The 19,528-nt window shown below is 43.9% G+C and overlaps 1 protein-coding gene across 1 annotated transcript in view; it reads right to left on the reverse strand.

Annotated features, from left to right (window-relative positions):
* magi3a (membrane associated guanylate kinase, WW and PDZ domain containing 3a) overlaps positions 1 to 19,528 on the reverse strand; it is a 251,585-nt gene that overhangs the window by 56,721 nt on the left and 175,336 nt on the right. Inside the window, exon 3 of the mRNA XM_084185095.1 lies at positions 17,989 to 18,108. Coding sequence (XP_084041221.1) covers positions 17,989 to 18,108 — 120 coding nt within the window. The remainder of the gene's footprint in view (positions 1 to 17,988; positions 18,109 to 19,528) is intronic.

Consider the following 19,528-nt stretch of genomic DNA (forward strand, 5'->3'; position numbering starts at 1 on the left):
CATCCAGGACAGACCGGGTGAGGCGCTGCCTGGTTCTACTGGCTGTGTTTTATTGTCCCGTGTTGTGTACTGTGGTGCCCAGGACTCCCTATGTGAGGAGAGGAACACTTTTTTTACTCCCTCCCTCCTTCCCTCCCTCTCTCCTACTGTGGAAAAGTTGACCCAATTGCTCTATTTCTTTTCGCCTCCTCACAGCTAACCAGACAGAATAATCTAAAGAAAGAGGGGAAGGAGGAGAAACAGCAACTCAGGAGGCTATACATTTTGATTCATTTTGCTGTTCCCTTTCTTCCCTTTGCCCCTGGGAAGCCTGTTCTCCAGTGGCACTGACTTTAGAGTAGAATGCAAAACTAACTCCTGGAGTTTCTCAGCCTATCTGGGGGGTGGTGAGCTACAGCTATATCAGTGGAGGCTGCTGAGTGGAGGACGGCTCATATTAATGTCTGGAACAGAGCAAATGAAATGGCATCAAACACATGGAAACCATTTGTTTGACAAAATTCTGCTCCAGGCATTACCACGAACCAGTCCTCCCCAATTAAGGTGCCAACAACCTCCTGTGAGCTATATGTACCATAGAGAGTTATTACATGTCGAGAAACATCTCTCAACGCTGAGCTGACAGACATATTAGTCAGTTTACAACACCGACGGGTTGCCTCATCTCATGGGTATTAATGGGAAAAATACCCAAATATCTAAGAGTAAACCTAGCTCAATGTGCTATGAAACATAGGCCCAGACCTGGCACAGCAAAATTAAAGATGTAATTATGCCAAAATATTATCATTATTAAGTTATTAACATACAGAGTATGACAGACTGACCAGGTGAATCAAGGTGAAAGCTATGATCCCTTATTGATGTCACTTGTTAAATCCACTCTGCAATCAGTGCAGATGGAGGGGAGGAGACCGGTTAAACAAGGATTTTTAAGCCTTGAGACAATTTAGAGATGGATTGTGTATGTGTGCCATTCAGAGGGTGAAACAATAGTTTCCTGTGTGTATCAAGAATGGTCCACCACCCAAATTTGACACATCTGTGGGAAGCATTGTAGTCAACATCTCTGAGGAATGCTTTCGACACCTTGTAGAGTCCATGCCCCGACAAATTGAGGTTGTTCTGAGGGCAACCACATTGTTTTTAGACTAAGACTCTGGCTCGCTCTTTAATCTATTCATAATTTAAACAGATCATTTGAATTAATTACACCCTGTATTAAGTTAATAACTTATGGGGCGCTTATTTAAAGAATGGAACATCTTGAAGAACAATCTGGCCTTAATGGCCATGTACTCCTATAATCTCTAGACGGCACAGCCAGAAGAGGACTGGCCACCCTTCAGAGCATGGTTCCTCTCTAGGTTTCTTCCTAGGTTCCTGCCTTTCTAGGGAGTTTTTCCTAGCCACCGTGCTTCTACATCTGCATTGCTTGCTGTTTGGGGTTTTAGGCTGGGCTGTCACCACACGGCCCAGACAGACCTGTCACCACACGACCCAGCCACCTTCCTCTCGCTCTTCTACTTCCCTTGCTTCCTCTCTCTCCGTATCTCCCTCCCTCCCCATCACTCTCTGGCCTTTAGTCTCTCTCTATCCCCACACCTCTCTCTCCCTCTCTTAATCTCCCCACATCTCCTCCTCTCTCCTCCCTCCCTCCCTCTTCCCCTCCCTCTCTCAGGCCCAGTGGTGTGGGATTAATAGCTCATAAACACGGCTCTCCTAGTCTCTGATTAATGTGTATTAGAGAACACAGAGAGGAAGAGAGGACCGAAGGAGGGGAGAGGAAGAGAGGAAGAGGGAAAGAGGGGAGAAGAAGAGGGGAAGAGGGGAGAGGAAGAGGGGAAGAGGGGAGAAGAAGAGGGGAAAAGGGGAGAGGAAGAGGGGAAGAGGAAGAAAGGAAGAGGGGAAGAGGGGAGGAGGAAGAGGGGAAGAGGGGAGAGGAAGAGGGGAAGAGGGGAGAGGAAGAGGAAGAAAGGGAGAGGAAGAGGGGAAGAGGGGAGAGGAAGAGGGGAGAGCAACATGGGAAGAGGGGAGAGGAAGAGGGGACAGAAGGAGGGGAGAGGAAGAGAGGAAGAGGGGAGAGGAGGAGAGGAAGAGGGGAAGAGGGGAGAGGGGAGAGGAAGATGGGACAGAGGGGAGAGGAAGAGGGGAAGAGGAGAGAGGAAGAGGGGAATAGAAAGAGGGGAGGAGGGGAAAGGAAGAGGGGACCGAAGGAGGGGAGAGGAAGAGGGGAACAGAGGGAGGGGATAGGAAGAGAGGAAGAGGGAAAGAGGGGAGACGAAGAGGGGAAGAGGGGAGATGAAGAGGGGACCGAAGGAGGGGAGGGGGAGAGGGGAAGAGGGGAGATGAAGAGGGGACCAAAGGAGGGGAGAGGAAGAGGAAGAGGGGAAGAGGAAGAGAGGAAAGGAAGAGGGGAGAGGAAGAGGGGAAGAGGAAGAGGTGACCGAAGGAGGGGAGAGGAAGAGAGGAAGAGGGGAAGAGGGGAAAAGGAGAGAGGAAGAGGGGAAGATGGGAGAGGAAGAGGGGAAGAGGGGAGAGGAAGAGGGGACTGAAGGAGGGGAGAGGAAGAGGGGAAGAGGGGAGAGGAAGAGAGGAAGAGGGGAAGAGGAAGAGGGGAAGAGGGGAGAGGAAGAAGGGAGAGGAAGAGGGGACAGAGGAAGAGAGGACATAGGGAGGGAAGGGGAAGAGGGGAAGAGAGGACAGGGGGGGAGAGAGATTTGTTACAGTATTCATCACCATTAATCTGAAGGGAATCTGTAGGATGCGTGAAGAGAGGGGTGTGTGTGTGTGTGTGTGTGTTAATGGTACGCGGGTCAGCTGTTTGTTCACCCGCACCTGCTAATAACCCATCCGCAACCTCCCGACTATATGTAATAAAGTGAAAATCTGAGGCCCGCACCCGACCCTAACCTGCTAATATAGAAAATGGGCTGTAGGCTACAGTCAGAGACGGCGGAACGATTTTTTGACAGGGGGTGCAGGATTCTTTTGCCTGATTTAGATAGCCTGTTTCTGCTTATAATTTCAGACATTTTGTTAAGTTATTTGTTAGTCAACTCTATACTTAGATACATGTAGCTTATCTTCTGTCATTATATGTTGCCCTAAAAGACTAAATAAACCCTTACTCACCAGAATAATGACATAAATCGATAGAATGAATGCTTCAATCTAGTTCATGTCAGTAAAGTTCTCTGTCATCTCTGCTTCTTTCGCGGAAAAAATTACTTTTAGGGACCAGGGAGAAAATGCAATAACAAAAAAAAAAAAACCAGGAACGATTTTCTGTGCAGCATTTTTCCCCAATCAAAATGTAGCCTACATTTGGTGTATCATCTTACTGCAAGAAATGCTTAATTCTGCAGGAGTTAATATTAAGGCTATGTGAGAGGTTATAGACCTACAGTCAGTGTCCAGATTTCTGTTTCCATTGAACCCATCTGAATTGTAACATATTACATTCATATTCTGACTGACTATCTCTGAAACTCACTTAGATAATACCTTTGATGATACAGTGGTAGCAATACATGGTTATAGCATCTACCGAAAAGACAGAAATGCCAATGGGGGCGGTAGTGCGGTCTATATTCAGAACCACATTCCTGTAAAGCTTAGAGAGGATCTCATGTTAAATACTGTTGAAGTAATATGGCTACAGGTTAATCTGCCTCACCTAAAGCCCATTCTTGTGGGAAGCTGCTATAGACCACCAAGTGCTAACCGTCAGTATCTGGATGTGTGAGAAATGCTTGAGATGTATGCGATATCAACAGAAAGGTATATTTTCTGGGTGATTTAAATATTGACTGGCTTTGATTAAGTGGCTCACTCCAGAAAAAACGTCAAACTGTAACCAGTGCCTGCGACCCGGTTCAGGTTATCAGTCAACATACCAGGGTAGTTACAAACAGTACAGGAATGAAGTCCTCAACATGTATTGATCACATCTTTACTAATGCTGCAGACATTTGCTTTAAAGCAGTATGCAAATCCATAGGATGTAGATATCACAATATAGTAGCCATATCTAGGAAAACCAAAGTTCCAAAGGCTAGGCCTATTATAGTGTATAAGAGGTCATACAATAAGCTTAATAGTGATTCTTATGTTGATGATGTAAAGAATATTTGCTGGTCCATGGTGTGTAATGAGGAGCAACCAGACGCTGCACTTGACACATTTATGAAATTGCTTATTCCAGTTACTAATAAGCATGCACCCATTAACAAAATGACTGTAAAAACTGTTAAATTCCCTTGGATTGATGAGGAATTTAAAAATTGTATGGTTGAGAGGGATGAGGCAAAATAGATGGCAAATAAGTCTGGCAGCACAACCAATTGGCAAACATACTGCAAATTGAGAAAACATGTGACTAAACGAAATAAAAATGTACTATACTATGAAACAAACATAAATAATATAAAGAATGATAGTAAAAAGCTTTGGAGCACCTTTTGGGCAAAAAGGTAAACTCAGCTCCATCATTCATTGAATCAGATGGCTCATTCATCACAAAACCCACTGATATTGCCAACTACTTTAATGATTTTTTCATTGGCAAGATTAGCAAACTTAGGCATGACATGCCAGCAACAAACACTGACACTACACATCCAAGTATATCTGACCAAATTATGAAAGACAAGCATTGTACTTTTGAATTCTGTAAAGTGAGTGTGGAAGAGGTGAAAAGATTATTGTTGTCTATCAACATTGACAAGCCACTGGGGTCTGACAACCTGGATGGGAAATTACTGAGGATAATAGTGGATGATATTGCCACTCCTACTTGCCATATCTTCAATTTAAGCCTACTAGAAAGTGTGTGCCCTCAGGCCTGGAGGGAAGCAAAAGTCATTCCGCTACCCAAGAATAGTAAAGCCCCCTTTACTGGCTCAAATAGCCGACCAATCAGCTTGTTACCAACCCTTAGTAAACGTAATAATAAAATGACAACAAACTTTCAGCATGCTTATAGGGAAGGACATTCAACAAGCACAGCACATACACAAATGACTGATGATTGGCTGAGAGAAATTGATGATAAAAAGATTGTGGGGGCTGTTTTTTATGTGCTGTGCTTGTTGAATGTCCTTCCCTATAAGCATGCTGAAAGTCTGTTGTCATTTTGTTTACTGTAAAATAGCATTGTATCTGGTCAAACACCATTTTATTATTACGTTTACTAAGGGTTGGTAACAAGCTGATTGGTCGGCGATTTGGGTAAAGCCAGTGTGTCTATGTATATGGATGACTCAACACTATACACGTCAGCTACCACAGCGACTGAAATGACTGCAACACTTAACAAAGAGCTGCAGTTAGTTTCAGAATGGGTGGCAAGGAATAAGTTAGTCCTAAATACTAAAAGCATTGTATTTGGGACAAATCATTCACTAAACCCTAAACCTCAACTGAGTCTTGTAATGAATAATGTGGAAATTGAGCAAATTGAGGTGACTAAAAGGCTTGGAGTAACCCTGGAATGTAAACTGTCATGCTCAAAACATATTGATACAACAGTAGCTAAGATGGGGAGAAGTCTGTCCATAATAAAGAGCTGCTCTGCCTTCTTAACAACACCATCAACAAGGCAGGTCCTACAGGCCCTAGTTTTGTCGCACCTGGACTACTGTTCAGTATTGTAGTCAGGTGCCACAAAGAGGGACTTAGGAAAATTACAATTGGCTCAGAACAGGGCAGCACGGCTGGCCCTTAAAAGTACACGGGGAGCTAACATTAATGATATGCATGTCAATCTGTCATGGCTCAAAGTGGAAGAGAGATTGACTTCATCGACTCCCGAGTGGCGCAGTGGTCTAAGGCACTGCATCGCAGTGCTAGCTGTGCCACTGGAGATCACACAAAGGTACAGCCACGCATACACACATAAGCGCTAACACACGTACATTGTAATATTGTTGTATGGTGATATTATACATTTTGTATTGTAGATATGCAGTGGTGTAATAATGTTACAGTTGAAGTCGGAAGTTTACATACACTTAGGTTGGAGTCATTAAAACTAGTTTTTCAGCCACTCCACACATTTCTTGTTAACAAACTATGGTTTTGGCAAGTCGGTTGGGACATCTACTTTGTGCATGACACAAGTAATTTTTCCAACAATTGTTTACAGACCGAGTATTTCACTTATAATTCACTGTATTACAATTCCAGTGGTTCAAAAGTTTACATACACTAAGTTGACTATGCCTTTAAACAGCTTGGAACATTCCAGAAAATGATGTCATGGCTTTAGAAGCTTCTGATAGGCTAATTGACATCATTTGAGTAAATTGGAGGTGTACCTGTGGATGTATTTCAAGGCCTACATTCAAACTCAGTGCCTCTTTGCTTGACGTCATGGGAAAATCAAAAGAAATCAGCCAAGACCTCAGAAAAAAAATTGTAGACCTCCACAAGTCTGGTTCATCCTTGGGAGCAATTTCCAAACGCCTGAAGGTACCACGTTCATCTGTACAAACAATAGTACGCAAGTATAAACACCATGGGACCACGCAGCCGTCATACCGCTCAGGAAGGAGACGTGTTCTGTCTCCTAGATGAACGTACGTTGGTGCGAAAAGTGCAAATCAATCCCAGAACAACAGCAAAGGACCTTGTGAAGATGTTGGAGGAAACAGGTACAAAAGTGTCTATATCCACAGTAAAACGAGTCCTATATCGACATAACCTGAAAGGCCGCTCAGCAAGGAAGAAGCCACTGCTCCAAAACCGCCATAAAAAAGCCAGACTACGGTTTGCAACTGCACATGGGGACAAAGATCGTACTTTTTGGAGAAATGTCCTCTGGTCTGATGAAACAAAAATAGAACTGTTTGGGCCATAATGTCCATCGTTATGTTTGGAAGAAAAAGGTTGCGGCTTGCAAGCCGAAGAACACCATCCCAACCGTGAAGCACGGGGGTGGCAGCATCATGCTGTGGGGGTGCTTTGCTGCAGGAGGGACTGGTGCACTTCACAAAATAGATGGCATCATGAGGAAGGAAAATTATGTGGATATATTGAAGCAACATCTCAAGACATCAGTCAGGAAGTTAAAGCTTGGTCGCAAATGGGTGTTCCAAATGGACAATGACCCCAAGCATACTTCCAAAGTTGTGGCAAAATAGCTTAAGGACAACAAAGTCAAGGTATTGGAGTGGCCATCACAAAGCCCTGACCTCAATCCTATAGAAAATGTGTGGGCAGAACTGAAAAGGCATGTGCGAGCAAGGAGGCCTACAAAACTGACTCAGTTTAACCAGCTCTGTCAGGAGGAATGGGCCAAAATTCACCCGACTTATTGTGGGAAGCTTGTGGAAGGCTACCCGAAACGTTTGACCCAAGTTAAACAATTTAAAGGCAATGCTACCAAATACTAATTGAGTGTATGTAAACTTCTTACCCACTGGGAATGTGATTAAATAAATAAAAGCTGAAATAAATAATTCTCTCTACTATTATTCTGACATTTCACATTCTTAAAATAAAGTGGTGATCCTAACTGACGTAAGAAAGGGAATTTTTTACCAGGATAAAATGTCAGGAATTGTGAAAAACTGAGTTTAAATGTATTTGGCTAAGGTGTATGTAAACTTCCGACTTCAACTGTATATGATGTACTGTTTTACCTTTTGTTTTATATGTAATGTAAGTGCCTTAATGTGTTTGGACCCCAGGAAGAGTAGCTGCTGCCTTGGCCATAGGCCTATTTGAAGTCCCCATATTGTGAGTGTTGAATTTGTACAGTGCATCACAATCAACACACATAACACTCGACTAACCTGCACATTGACTTGGTACCGGTACTCCCTTTATATATATATATATATATATATATATATTTTTTTTTTTTTTTTTACTTTAGTTTATTTAGTAAATATTTTCATAACTCTATTTTCTTAAAACTGCATTGTTGGTTAAGGGCTTGTAAGTAAGCATTTGTATTCGGCGCATGTGACAAATACAATTATTTTATTTTATTTTATTTTGATTTGATAACATCCTCTTTCACACCTTCACCAAGTCTTTCCCAAATATTACTTTTCAACTCTCTATATCGCAGCTTTTCTAGTATTGAACTCCGACATTGTCCTTTTTGCCTCTGTAGGTAGTCTAACTTTTTCTGCCTGTTGACGTGTAGGCTAAGAGCTTTGCACACCTGGATGGTACAATATTTGCACATTATTCTTATTAAAATTATTCAAGCTCTGTCAAGTTGGTTGTTGATCATTGCTAGACAGCCATAGATGTTCAAGCCGATTTAAGTAAAGTCTGTAACTAGGCCACTCAGGAACATTCAATGTCGTCTTGGTAAGCAACCCCAGTGTATATTTGGCCTTGTGTTTAAGGTTACTGTCCTGCTGAAAGGTGTCTGTTGGAAAGCAGACTGAACCAGGTTTTCCTCTAGGATTTTGCCTGTGCTTAGCTCTATTCCGTTTCTTTTTATCCTAAAAAACTCCATAGTCACAGCTTTATTTTAGCGCCTTATTGCAAACAGGATGCATGTTTTGAAATATATTTTTTCTGTACAGGCTTCCTTCTTTTCACTCTGTCAATTAGGTTAGTATTGTGGAGTAACTACAATGTTGTTGATCCATTCTCAGTTCTGTCCTATCACAGCCATTAAACAATGTAACTGTTTTAAAGTTACCATAGGCCTCATGGTGAAATCCCTGAGCGGTTTCCTTCCTCTCCAGCAACTGAGTTAGGAAGGACGCCTGTATCTTTGTAGTGATTGGGTGTATTATTTATTTAAAGAAAATATATACAGTGAGGGAAAAAAGTATTTGATCCCCTGCTGATTTTGTAAGTTTGCCCACTGACAAAGAAATGATCAGTCTATAATTTTAATGGTAGGTTTATTTGAACAGTGAGAGACAGAATAACAACCAAAAAAATCCAGAAAAACGCACGTCAAAAATGTTATAAATTGATTTGCATTTTAATGAGGGAAATAAGTATTTGACCCCCTCTCAATCAGAAAGATTTCTGGCTCCCAGGTGTCTTTTATACAGGTAACGAGCTGAGATTAGGAGCACACTCTTAAAGGGAGTGCTCCTAATCTCAGCTTGTTACCTGAATAAAAGACACCTGTCCACAGAAGCAATCAATCAATCAGATTCCAAACTCTCTACCATGGCCAAGACCAAAGAGCTCTCCAAGGATGTCAGGGACAAGATTGTAGACCTTCACAAGGCTGGATTGGGCTACAAGACCATCGCCAAGCAGCTTGGTGAGAAGGTGACAACAGTTGGTGTGATTATTCGTAAATGGAAGAAACACAAAATAACTGTCAATCTCCCTTGGCCTGGGGCTCCATGCAAGATCTCACCTTGTGGAGTTGCAATGATCATGAGAACGGTGAGGAATCAGCCCAGAACTACACGGGAGGATCTTGTCAATGATCTCAAGGCAGCTGGGACCATAGTCACCAAGAAAACAATTGGTAACACACTACGCCGTGAAGGACTGAAATCCTGCAGTGCCCGCAAGGTCCCCCTGCTCAAGAAAGCACATATACAGGCCCGTCTGAAGTTTGCCAATGAACATTTGAATGATTCAGAGGAGAACTGGGTGAAAGTGTTGTGGTCAGATGAGACCAAAATCGAGCTCTTTGGCATCAACTCAACTCGCCGTGTTTGGAGAAGGAGGAATGCTGCCTATGACCCCAAGAACACCATCCCCACCGTCAAACATGGAGGTGGAAACATTATGCTTTGGGGGTGTTTTTCTGCTAAGGGGACAGGACAACTTCACTGCATCAAAGGGACGATGGACGGGGCCATGTACCGTCAAATCTTGGGTGAGAACCTCCTTCCCTCAGCCAGGGCATTGAAAATGGGTCGTGGATGGGTATTCCAGCATGACAATGACCCAAAACACACGGCCAGTCAACAAACGAGTGGCTCAAGAAGAAGCACATTAAGGTCCTGGAGTGCCAGTCCAGACCTTAATCCCATAGAAAATCTGTGGAGGGAGCTGAAGGTTTGAGTTGCCAAACGTCAGCCTCGAAACCTTAATCCCTCCTGAGATGTGTGCAAACCTGGTGGCCAACTACAAGAAACATCTGACCTCTGTGATTGCCAACAAGGGTTTTGCCACCAAGTACTAAGTCATGTTTTGCAGAGGGGTCAAATACTTATTTCCCTCATTAAAATGTAAATCAATTCATAACATTTTTGACATGCGTTTTTCTGGATTTTGTTGTTGTTATTCTGTCTCACTGTTCAAATAAACCTACCATTAAAATTATAGACTGATCATGTCATTGTCAGTGGGCAAATGTACAAAATCAGCAGGGGATCAAATACTTTTTTCCCCTCACTGTAAATTGATATATTCTGACTTTTCAGGGGTTGCTGCAGCACCCTCAGCACCTCTACTTCTTGCGGCTATGCCAATTTGTGCCTTTCTTTGCTAGACATTAGAAAACCTTCCTGGTCTTTGTAGTTAAATCTGTGTTTGAAATTCACTGCTCGACTGAGGGACCTTACAGATAATTGTATATGTCGGGTACAGAGATGAGGTAGTCATTCAAAAATCATGTTAAACACTATTATTGCACACAGAGTCCATGCAATTTATGTGACTTGTTAAGCAAATGTAGCCTTGCCATAACAAAGGGGTTGACATTTCAGCTTTTCATTTTTTATTAATTTGTAAACATTTCTAAAAACATAATTCCACTTTGACATTATGGGGTATTGTGTGTAGGCAAGTGACACAAAATCTCATTTTAACCCGTTTTAAATTCAGGCTGTAACAACAAAATGTGGAAAAGGTCAAGGCAGTGTGGAGTGCAATCTCTATTGCACTCCACACTGCCCTTTTCCACCTGGACAAGAGGAACACCTACGTGAGAATCCTATTCATTGACTACAGCTCAGCATTCAACACCATAGTGCCTTCAAAGCTCATCACTAAGCTAAGGATCCTGGGACTAAACACCTCCCTCTGCAACTGGATCCTGGACTTCCTGACGGGCCGCCCACAGGTGGTAAGGGTAGGTAACAACACATCTGCCACACTGATCCTCAACACGGGGGCCCCTCAGGGGTGCGTGCTCAGTCCCCTCCTGTACTCCCTGTTCACCCATGACTGCATGGCCAGGCACGACTCCAACACAATCATTAAGTTTGCCGATGACATAACAGTGGTAGGCCTGATCACCGACAACGATGAGACAGCCTATAGGGAGGAGGTCAGAGACCTGGCCGTGTGGTGCCAGGATAACAACCTCTCCCTCAACGTGATCAAGACAAAGGAGATGATTGTGGACTACAGGAAAAAAAAGAGGACTGAGCACGCCCCCATTCTCATCGACGGGGCTGTAGTGGAACAGGTTGAGAGCTTCAAGTTCCTTGGTGTCCACATCACCAACGAACTATCATGGTCCAAACACACCAAGACAGTCGTGAAGAGGGCACGAAAAAGCCTATTCCCCCTCAGGAGACTGAAAAGATTTGGCATGGGTCCTCAGATCCTCAAAAAATTATACAGCTGCACCATCGAGAGCATCCTGACTGGTTGCATCACCACCTGGTATGGCAACTGCTCGGCCTCCGACCGCAAGGCACTACAGAGGGGCCAAGCTTCCTGCCATCCAGGACCTCTATACCAGGCGGTGTCAGAGGAAGGCCCTTAAAATTGTCAAAGACTCCAGCCACCCTAGTCATAGACTGTTCTCTCTGCTACCGCATGGCAAGCGGTACCGGAGTGCCAAGTCTAGGTCCAAAAGGCTTCTTAACAGCTTCTACCCCCAAGCCATAAGACTCCTGAACAGCTAATCATGGCTTTTTCTCAACACTTTTGTTGTTGTTTTAAGGGCTGTAAGTAAGCATTTCACTGTAATGTCTGCACCTGTTGTATTCGGCGCATGTGGCCGATAAAAATTGATTTGATTTGATTTGATACTTTCTGAAGGCACTGTAGATATGCTAGATGTCTCCCATGACCATAATGGCAACAACAAGCTAACAAAACACCTGTTGATATGGGAGCACAGCTGCATGCTGGGAGGATGCAGACACTTTGGCTCCTTATCTTTCATCATGGTCTAACACACTTTTACATTTCAGCCATATAGTACTCCACAGCACAGTCAGGGTTCTACCTACAGTCAACCTCATCCATACTCCACAGCACAGTCAGGGTTCTACCTACAGTCAACCTCATCCATACTCCACAGCACAGTCAGGGTTCTACCTACAGTCAACCTCATCCATACTCCACAGCACAGTCAGGGTTCTACCTACAGTCAACCTCATCCATACTCCACAGCACAGTCAGGGTTCTACCTACAGTCAACCTCATCCATACACCACAGCAGCACAGTATGGTCAAAAGTCAGGGTTGGTATGGCAGATATGGCATGTACAGTGACACCATATAAATGCAATGGACTTTACACAGCATACTATGATTCCCAGAGTGTATTTCACTTCCCAGGGTGCAATGCGCCGCCCAGGGCTGCTGGCTGGCTAGTGGCTACTGCTAGCAAGCCCAGACAACCGCGAAGTAGTCTAAATATATGGTCATTGCTATCCGGTATCCTTGGGAAGTCCCAACTATGACGTTACCCCATTGAAGTTGACATTTAAAATGGTTAAGGTAAGGGTTAAGGTTAGGGACATCCCAAGGATCCATGATAGCATATTGCTAAATATATTGCTGTCAAGTTATGAGTGCATTTCACATTACTTTTGGGTTGCGTAATGATATTATGATGCTCACATGAATGTCATGCTGAATATATGTTCATGTCATTGTCACTCAAAAATAATTCAAATTTAGTAGAATAACGACAACGTTACAATGCAAATGTCATGTGTCATTTATTTTTTTATGTCGTTTTGGAACTAAACTTCCCACACTGCACTGCTTTGTTGTTTCGGTGGGCTGGCCCTCATCTGCTCTGTAATCAAAATATTCCCATAGGTCGCTTCTGCAGCCAGTTTTGTCAACATCTGCGGGTGTGGAGGTATGATGTTTTAGAAGAAGCCATGCTGTCAGCATTTTCTCTCTCCTCTCGCTTGTTTCTCAAAAGTGGCTCGCGCTGTGTCAGCTGCATGTGCAAACGCAAGTAGCCTGGTTAGCTTAATACTGCCCCATCAGAATATTCAGACAAATTACTAGACAGACTCGATCCTCTCAATCCATATATGACGCGAGACACATTTGACAGAAGTACCAAAAATAACAAAACTTCTAGTACCGAACCATTTTTCATGTTCTAGTATCGAAAAAGTACAGAAGTTTCGGTATACTATGCAACACCAGTATAGTCAACCTCATCATCATGGACCCAGGACTACAGAGACTATATACTACAGTCAGTCAAATCAGCTTTCACATAGTGCACTATTCAGCTAGTCACATGCACTGTTCTATTTACATCCAGGAACTGGTGGTTGCTGCTGTGCTGTGTGCGGGAGGGAGAGGGCGGAGGGAGACATTACTTTTTAACCTTCCCATTTACATTTAAGTCATTTAGCAGACGCTCTTATCCAGAGCGACTTACAAATTCCCCTCATTCTTTATCCATGACCAGGCTGTGTGGGTACAGTCCAGTCCCAGGGGGATCCGGGGCTTAAATATGCAGCAGGGCCAGGGCCATGGATGTGATGGTAATATTACTGTTCTGTTAGAGATGGAGAAGTCATGCAATCTGTATAGAGTAGGCATCCTGTCCCCAACCTGTGAGAACCTCAGTAGGACGGCAGTACAGCGTACAGGCAGCAGCCTACAAAACAGGGATAGCAGTGCCAGTCTGAGCTCTCACTCCTTTTCTCTCAATTTCACTGTTCCTCTCATGGCCTGTGTGCTAAAAAGCGTTCCTCTCTCCATCACTCTCTGTGGTGAATGCATAACGGTAGCACACTAGGGGACACAGCTATTATGCACGCATCCCTGGAACACTGTCTAAGTCTTTTCTCTCTCTGCTCTAACACACTCATTTTCCACCTCTCTTTCTTTCTTTCTCTCCCTATCTCTTTCTCTCTCTTCCCCTCTCTCTCTCTCTGCCTCTTAACTAGCCAGCCAAGGCCCACAGACACTCATTAATCATGGAGGATGAGCCCCCTCTCTCTCTCCTGGGTAGTGCCTTGCCCAGCAGCATGCCCAGCTTTCACAGGCTGCCCGGCAAAGTGCCCGAGGCAGCCAGGCCAGGCTAGCAGGGTAGATAGGCTTCTCCAGAGTAGACAGGCTTCCTTCCGCTGCAGGCACAGAGCTGGCAGAGAGCTGGGTGTCTACTTGGCATCGATTCCCATGACTCCATAGCCACCCTTTTCAACTCCACATTCCTCTGCTGTGAGGGTGAGCCAGTGTGAGGCAGTGTTAATAGATGTCTCTACTAGTCCCCTGTAGCTCAGTTGGTAGAGCATGGCGCTTGCAACGCCAGGGTTGTGGGTTCGTTTCCCACAGGGGCCAGTATAAAAATGTATGCACTCACTAACTGTAAGTCGCTCTGGATAAGAGCGTCTGCTAAATGACTAAAATGTAAATGTAGACTTCAGCAGCTCCCAGCTCGGAGGTTTCAGTGTTAAAGGCCAGACTTACTGCATCTAATAAGCACTTCCCCAAGTACCCGCTTTAGCCAATGCACAGCCACAATCTAGATTAGAATATGGCTGCATGTAGGGATAAAGGGGATTCTCTTTAACTGCATTGAGTGAGTCTGTATACTTTTGTCCAATATGTGTCTGTCCTTTCAGAACCACAGTGAAACACAGAAAATCTACCATATACTATACTCTGACATTTCTCAGCATTCAAGCATTTCTTAATCCTTCTCCCTGGGATTGTCCTGTCTTGCCAGCGCAGCACCTTTACCCTCTCCCTCCCTCCCCAGTACTGTGAGCTGGCCCATTGCCCTGGCTGGTCTTCTCTTCAGTAATACTCCACTCAACTGTTTTACTGGAGCTCTTCATAGACCTATTAGATGTGCTCTATAATCTGCTGCTCTGTGCTCTCTACAATACAGCATCATCGCTGCAAACAGCACCGCATCACAGGCATGGCTCCTCTATCAGTTCCTCACTGAGTCAGGCCTACAGCTTCCATAAACAAACCCATTATATTTATCACAGTATTTTTTCTATCATTGCTTTGTTTATCGCCAATTCTCTCTTCTATAATTCATCATTCATGTTGCCCTGGCTGGCCTGTGGCTGGTGTCCATACTGAGCGGAAGAGAGTGAGGAGGAAGACAAGTTATGAACCCTGGTGTATAGACTCTCACGTACACTGCTCTTGAGTCAAGGCACAACTCTCAACTGCAAGAAGTGCTACTGATAGCCTATCAGCCTCTCTGTGCCTTCTGAAAAATAAAACAGCTCTAACCTTTGTTGGCGCTTTCCTCCCTAAGTTTGAGTTAGCTACTCTGCAGCTGAGCACTGCCTGAGAGGGAGGGAGGGAGAGAAAGAGAGCGAAAGACCTGTGTCTATCCAAAACATTGACCACAAACCTCCTTTCAACCAAGGGCCAACAGTCAAGGCCAGAGTCAGTAATACAGACAGAGAATGGTTCACATAGAGCTGTAACCCTGGACCTAGTCACTCCCTGACAGATCACCTCCACAGCCACAGGTAATCAGGCCCTGCCTGGCTGTCCAGTGATCACAGAGATTAGTCCCAATGACGGCTTGGTCGATGGGAAAAGCAAACCATCCACACATACACTACCAGTCAAAAGTTTGGACATACCTTCTCATTCAAGGGTTTTTCTTTATTTTTACTATTTTCTACATTGTAGAATAATAGTAAAGACATCAAAACTATGAAATAATACATATGGAATCATGTAGAAACCAAAAAAGTGTTAAACAAATCAAAATATATTCTATATTTGAGATTCTTCAAATAGCCACCCTTTGCCTTGATGACAGCTTTGCACACTCTTGGCATTCTCTCAACCAGCTTCATGAGGTAGTCACCTGGAATACGTTTAAATTAACAGGTGTGCCTTCTTAAAAGTTAATTTGTGGAATTCTCTTGTGACAAGGTAGGGGGGGTATACAGAAGAGAGCCCTATTTGGTAAAAGACCAAGTCCATATTATGGCAAGAACAGCTCAAACAAGCAAAGAGAAACGACAGTCCATCATTACTTTAAGACATGAAGGTCAGTCAATACGGAGAATATCAAGAACTTTGAAAGTTTCTTCAAGTGCAGATGCAAAAACCATCAAGCATTATGACGAAACTGGCTCTCATAAGAACCGCCACAGGAATGGAAGACCCAGAGTTACCTCTGCTGCAGAGGATAAGTTAATTAGAGTTAACAGCCTCAGAAATTGCAGCCCACATAAATGCTTCACAGAGTTCAACTCACAGACACATCTCAACATCAACTGTTCAGAGGGGACTGTGTGAATCAGGCCTTCATGGTCAAATTGCTGCAAGGAAACCACTACTAAAGGACACCAATAAGAACAAGAGACCTGCTTGGGCCAAGAAACACGAGCAATGGACATTAGACCAGTGGAAATTTGTCCTTTGGTCTGGAGTCCAAATTGGAGATTTTTGGTTCCAGCCGCCATGTCTTTGTGAGACGCGGTGTGGGTGAACGGATGATCTCAGCATGTGTATTTCCCACCGTAAAGCATGGAGGAGGAGGTGTTATGGTGTGGGGGTGCTTTGCTGGTGACACTGTCTGTGATTGATTTAGAATTCAAGGCACACTTAACCAGCATGGCTACCACAGCATTCTGCAGCGATACGCTATCCCATCTGGTTTGGGCTTAGTGGGACTATCATTTGATTTTCAACACACCTCCAGGCTGTGTAAGTGCTATTTTACCAAGAAGGAGAGTGATGGAGTGCTGCATCAGATGACCTGGCCTCCACAATCCCCCGACCTCAACCAAATTGAGATGGTTTGGGATGAGTCGGGTGGCAGAGTGAAGGAAAAGCAGCCAACAAGTGCTCAGCATATGTGGGAACTCCTTCAAGACTGTTGGAAAAGCATTCCAGGTGAAGCTGGTTGAGAGAATGCCAAGAGTGTGCAAAGAATCTCAAATGTAAAATATATTTTGATTTGTTTAACACTTTTTTGGTTACTACATGATTCCATGTGTGTTATTTCATAGTTTTGATGTCTTCACTATTGTTCTACAATGTAGAACATAGTAAAAAAATAAAGAAAAACCCTTGAATGAGTAGATGTGTCCAAACTTAAGGCTGATACTGTACATCCAGCCTGGCATAGACTTCCTCTCAGACCAAAGGAATGGAGCTGCCGGTAATAAACCAGGCTAAGTCACAAATTGACTCACAGGGAGATCATTGACTAAACGTTACACATTCCCTTGTGAACAAAAACTAAATCTCATGAGCATGAGAGAGAGAGAGAGAGAGAGAGGGAAAGAGGGAGAGAGGGAACATTTGTTTGTGTGTGCACGTGTGTTGTGTGTGTGTGTGTGTGTGTGTGTGTGTGTGTGTGTGTGTGTGTGTGCATGTGTGTGTGTGTGCATGTGTGTGTGTGTGTTTGTGTCTATGCCTCAGTTGTCCGGTGGAGATTACTCAGAGGTCAAAAGGGCCTACATTAATAACTAACATCCTGAGATAGCGTTGAAGCAGCCAGATGTAGATCAGCCTACTATATGGCCTCACTGTGTGGATGTATTATTTATCCTGCGTACTGGTGCAGTCTGGATCTGACTGGCTGAGGGTCCAAGCCTCCAGGGTTCTGTGTCACAATACTGACGGCTGGCTTCTTAGAAATCATCAACCTACTTTGAATGCTAAGTGGGACTATGCTATGTTGCTCCGGATTAAGCTCTTGGGAAGCTAGGCTTACTTCCTTTCACATTTACAATGCATGAATGCCATCTTTATATTGAGTTTATCTAATGACCTGGATGATAGTGACAGTTCAGCAGGTACTATACATCAGCAAACAAACAATGCATAAGTCGTGGGGAATAGTGTTGCTGGGTGTTGTAATGTCCACCTTCCCCAGACCCTCAGACCAACCGTCGTAGGTTCCACTCTCCAGCAGCAGGCCACTCTCCTCCAGCACGCGGAACTCAACCACACTGATGAAGTTATAGTCCACTCCAGGAACCTCCCCCTCTCTGGGCTGCCGCGTGGTACCTGCCAGAGACAACACAACAGACACAGAGTGAGGAAAACAGACAGTTTTATGGGGCAGATCCAGCTATGTATGCACAGAAAAAGGATAGACACCATTTTCAACTAAGTTATGAATAGATTATTCTAATGTTGGCAGAATGGAATCCATTCTAAAAGTGGGAGGGGAATATGAAAAAGAACATCACCAGGGTTCTCTCTTTCTCTTCTGTTTCGACAATAACAAACCATATAAAAGCAACAGTTGAAAAACCCTTCAGTTGAACAATCCAGACCTTTTTTATTTTCTTCCTGTTCTTTCTTTCTCCATCCTCCATCTCTATTCTTCACCCTAAATTGTGTAAAATCGTGGTTTTCGATCTGGAAACTGCACCACTATACATGCCAGTATAAACCAAGCATGGTGCAGTCATTAAAATATAATACTCTGTAACTGTCTGTGTACTGCAGTTGACTCCAACAAGCTGGTCCATTTAACATGTTTATCCCCTCATCCGCGATACATTGAAAACAAGTATAAATATATTGGAAACATTTGACGCATCAGGGGACTTGGCTTAGATGTAATTGGGTGTTGACCTCGAGTGAACTGCAATCTGACAAGAGCTCTAATGGACTCCTTTAATACTACAGTGGCTTGCGAAAGTATTCACCCCCCTTAGCATTTTTCCTATTTTGTTGCCTTACAACCTGGAATTAAAATGGATTTTTGGGGGGTTTGTATCATTTGATTTACACAACATGGCTACCACTTTGAAGAGCCAAAAAAACAGAAAACTTGAGCGTGCATAACTATTCACCCCCCCAAAGTCAATACTTTGTAGAGCCACCTTTTTCAGCAATTACAGCTGCAAGTCTCTTGGGATATGTCTCTATAAGCTTGGCACATCTAGCTACTGGGATTTTTGCCCATTCTTCAAGGCAAAACTGCCCCAGCTCCTTCAAGTTGGATGGGTTCCACTGGTGTACAGCAATCTTTAAGTCATACCACAGATTCTCAATTGGATTGAGGTCTGGGCTTTGACTAGGCCATTCCAAGACATTTAAATGTTTCCCCTTAAACCACTCGAAGTGTTGCTTTAGCAGTATGCTTAGGGTCATTGTCCTTCTGGAAGGTGAACCTCCGTCCCAGTCTCAAATCTCTGGGAGACTGAAACAGGTTTCCCTCAAGGATTTCCCTGTATTTAGCGCCATCCATCATTCCTTCAATTCTGACCAGTTTCCCAGTCCCTGCCGATGAAAAACATCCCCACAGCATGATGCTGCCACCACCATGCTTCACTGTGGGGATGGTGTTCTCGGGGTGATGAGAGGTGTTGGGTTTGCGCCAGACATAGCGTTCTCCTTGATGGCCAAAAAGTAAAATGTTAGTCTCATCTGACCAGAGTACCTTCTTCCATATGTTTGGGGAGTCTCCCACATG

The sequence above is a fragment of the Coregonus lavaretus genome (genome assembly GCF_964263955.1).
Source record: "Coregonus lavaretus genome assembly, chromosome: 20".
NCBI lineage: Eukaryota > Metazoa > Chordata > Actinopteri > Salmoniformes > Salmonidae > Coregonus > Coregonus lavaretus.